This window comes from Vigna radiata, chromosome 10 (genome assembly GCF_000741045.1).
Source record: "Vigna radiata var. radiata cultivar VC1973A chromosome 10, Vradiata_ver6, whole genome shotgun sequence".
NCBI classification, from domain to species: Eukaryota; Viridiplantae; Streptophyta; class Magnoliopsida; order Fabales; family Fabaceae; genus Vigna; species Vigna radiata.
Window position 1 is genome coordinate 8,250,326 of NC_028360.1, and position 3,993 is coordinate 8,254,318.

The 3,993-nt window shown below is 34.1% G+C and overlaps 1 protein-coding gene across 1 annotated transcript; it reads right to left on the minus strand.

Moving 5' to 3' along the window:
- Positions 1–260: 260 nt before the first annotated feature.
- LOC106775399 (uncharacterized protein ycf20) lies at positions 261–3,700 on the minus strand. Its single transcript, XM_014662522.2, has 2 exons — positions 3,599–3,700; positions 261–1,074 (listed from the first exon to the last, which is right to left on the minus strand). The coding sequence occupies exon 2, from the start codon at positions 1,018–1,020 to the stop codon at positions 565–567; it is 456 nt and encodes a 151-aa protein (XP_014518008.1). The 5' UTR covers positions 1,021–1,074; positions 3,599–3,700; the 3' UTR covers positions 261–564.
- Between the last annotated feature and the right edge of the window lie 293 nt (positions 3,701–3,993).

Below are 3,993 nucleotides of genomic sequence, written 5' to 3' on the forward strand. Positions count from 1 at the left end.
GTAAAACAGAAATAAAAACTTTGAAAAATTAGATTTAGATTAACAATGGACATAATGAAACCGTAATAAATCTATATTTTATCCATTTATCTAGAGTTATCTTCCCTATGAAATCTTTTATCCTCAAGGTCCACCAAAAAAACTGTAACCAGAATGTGATCATAGGCTCAATCCAACATTGTCAGGCACAGATATACAGAGGTACATATATTTAGAACATAACAGGAACAGATAGTGAAAAGACAGAATAGCCTCACAAATTATAAAGGAATTGGAAGAAATATTAGGGAAGAATAATTGAGATGTGGGTTGATTTACAAGAAATGTAAGGATGATTCTAGGACCGATTCTAACATTTACAAGGGTTTGACATTTACCAAAAGCAAACCAACTTTGGAGTGTGACCAGGTACAACGTATCATGACATGTTGGATTTTATGTGGTGACCAGTTCTGACACGTACAAGCTTAGTGGTTAAACAGAACCAAACCAAAAGCAATTTTTGGAGAGTACCCTGCTATGTATGAAGGTTTCAATCTTGAGTAGTTGCTTTGATGTTGAAGATCAACTGGCAAGCTTAAAGGCATCGATGAATAGTCCATAGGTGAAACCCATTTTAAAGTTGTTGAGAAGAGCAACTGGGAAAGTAACTTTTGGTCGGCTGTAATAGAATTTAGTCACATATTCTGTAAGAAGAACACATAACACTGCAGCAATAACATCATTGACTCCTAGAGCTCCAAAAGACAGTGAGATTGTTTGTGCAACATAGAATCCACCCAACAAGGAGATTCCACCAAACAGAGCCCTGCGAGAAGGACTTCTGAAGTAATTTCTTGAGAACTCCGGCACACGTCTGATGATGTCCACCAGCCTTCGTGGTCCACCATTTTCTTGCACCGCCCGAATGCGAAGTCCTACTGAAGATCTGCGAACAAGACTTCCAGAAACACTGACTTTGGTTTTCAGAAGTGGACCAAAACTGAGGCCCATAGCGACCAAGCTTGATGAATGTGCCATTAGTCTTTCTTATATCAATGATCAGTGAAGTCACACTCACAGAAACAAAGCCTCCTAGGAAAGTTGATAAATGTAAACTATTATTTTTCAGGCTATCACAAAATCATTATATCAAGCAAGAATTGAAAAGATACGGAAAATATATGCAGAATTATCAATTGAGTAGAATAATGTAACATGATGAATTTAATATGGATAACATGGTCATGTAATAATTTCAATGAAACTAGAAAATGGGATTTGGCCTTTCATTACATGTGATTTGAATTATATGAGCACTTAGGTTACAGAAATAGACATCCAACCTGCTCTTTTTCATGATCCCATCCTGTCTGTTGTTTTTTAAATAAATCATATAATTCAAATGCTACATAAAGATAGACATTGAGAAGATTATAATGTAAGAAACACAAGAAGTAAGTCATAGTGTCAGTCCAAACATTAAGTTCTCAATGAAGTACAACCATGGTTTTCAACTAGTTTGGGAAACGGTAAACCATGGTTTGGGCAATGGTTAGAAGAGCAAGGGTTTGCAACTTTCCAAACTACAAACCAACCACTGTCGTTTGTCTCAATCTAAAGCAGTATTGGACTGGACTGGACTGGACTGTTTCTAATATCACATACGAATTGGAAATATTGAGCAATAGGAAATATCATGAACATAACAAGTAGTGAAACATAAACTAAGTGTAGGTGTAGCATCTTAAACGTATACATACGACAAAAAAAGTTGATGAAAAAGAAAAGAACTAGTAAACTTCAAATAACAACACATGAAACAACTCAATAGATTTTCTGAAGAAAAATTTACCATCTGGAAAACACACGTCTAAAACAAATACAAAGGTTGCTATATCGTGCTGGAAGCACTTTGAGTAAGTAAATTTTGTTCAAGCAGCAGTTCTATTTCTATGATTACATAATCAGATTGACGGATATATTTTTTTCCCAGTTCTATTTCTATGATCACATAATCAGATTGACGGATATATTTTCCCCAGAGCTAGAAATGCAAAAGACAGAGCAAAAGTTATCTTTTAATCAATCCAAGGTAAATTACTGAATTGGCTCCTAAATGGTAAGTCTCAAATAGGTTCTCGTTAATACAAAATCAATAGCTATCCTTGTCATGTTCTCCTTCACAACCCTTTACATTACTGAAAGTCCAAGATCCAACATGGTCAATTTTCTCTAGCTTCAATTTCAATGTCAGAAAAGAACATTAAAAGAATTAAACAACTACAATACAGTAATAGAACAGCAAATAAGTCATCGAACATTGTAGATACTCATTTGTTTGGTTAAACCAATAATCACTAGATATCCTTGACATGTTTTCCTTTCATACCCGTTTACATTTCCACTGTTATACTGAAAGTCCAAGATTCAATATACCCAGTTTTAGATTCAATTCCAATAACAGCAAAGAACATATAAAAATAAACAATTAAGATATTGTCATAGAACAGCTAATAACTTTACACTCATCAAACACTAGCGCACTGCAGACACTCATTTCAGTCAAAATGCCAAAGATGCAATTGAGCATGCAGATCTACATGGGAATGAGTCAAAAAGACTAAAATTTAAATTTGAAAAAAGAATTCACATTTTTAAATGACTGTAAGGCCACACCAAACTTAGAGTATCCGAACACTAATAGGTGGGTTTCAGATACAAAACTAGAAGCATTATACAGAACATAAAATAAACTTAGTTTAGACTAAGTATCAGCTATAGGAACTGCTGAATGAAGACAATGCCCAAAAGAGGAGAAACAAATGAGGTCGTACCAGGGATACTGCATGTTTTCCATAGTTTTATTTATCAATTTCTTTTTATTCTTTTCGAAATCTATCCCACAAATTAGTACAGGTGCCCGTGTTAGCAAATACTTGATACAGTATCCAGTATTCAAGCGCCCATGCTTCTTTCAGCAATACCATATCACCATTTTCAGAGGTACCAGGTATGGAGAAACAACGGTAAATGAATTTAAAAGGAACCCCATTGGATCACTGTCTCACATTCATAGAGTTCAGAAAGAAAATATACACATATTTGGTGCAACTCTTTCAGACATTATGTCAAACAACTTGTTGACCTCTTCAACCAAGTAGCTCTTCAGACCGCCAACAAAGTCTCCTTAGACTGATTATATATGAAGTTATAACTCATGAACATGCTATCCTAAAACCTACCATTTCATCAAAAACAAATCTCATGGGACTGTTTGTGACAGTTTTTTTTTTTTTTTCTTCTTTTTTGTGTGGATTATTTAAGAGATAACTACAGCGTCCTCTTCAACCTCGTTTTCACTATGACTAACATTTACATCTTGGTTGAAGAAACCATGCTTTTCTTGTTCCCAAACTCATCCACTGTTAAGCTTCATCCAAATCATTTCCAAAGGGAAATACATATATCATTTTAGAGCTAAATAATGAATTAACCTATGTCCAAAAACAAATTCAGTATGATATTATAAGCAGAAAAATAGCAATTAAATGCTACAAAAAAATATAAAGATAATCAATATATTTATTAAGAAAAGTTCTTTCAATCGTGTTCTCACCTAATTGCCCAGGTTCCAAGAGCCTCTTGCTTGGAACGAAATAAGTGAACCACACTACAGAGAGGAAGTTGAATCGAACCAATACCAGGTTTGGGCTTTTGGTTTTCCTCTTGCTTTGTTACATAAGGGCTTTCCTATTCTCACACCCGTTTTTCTAATTTCACCCCTACCTTTACAAAAGTATTATTTTTTATTAAAAAAAAACCTCCTACTAAACGGTTCTTTATTTTTATTTATTTATTAAGATCATATTTAATTAAGTATATAATTGTATAGCATGTTATAAATTAAAAAACATGGATTGAATAGGTGTTTGCTTTTTGATCTTTAGCACAGAAGAAAATGCTGCATAAACTGAAACAATGAAGCAGAATGAGAAAAGATGCAGTTCCTTC

Bases quoted from the DNA above. Each gene is read 5' to 3' on its own strand.
- LOC106775399 (XM_014662522.2), bottom strand. From the start codon at position 1,020: ATGGCACATTCATCAAGCTTGGTCGCTATGGGCCTCAGTTTTGGTCCA.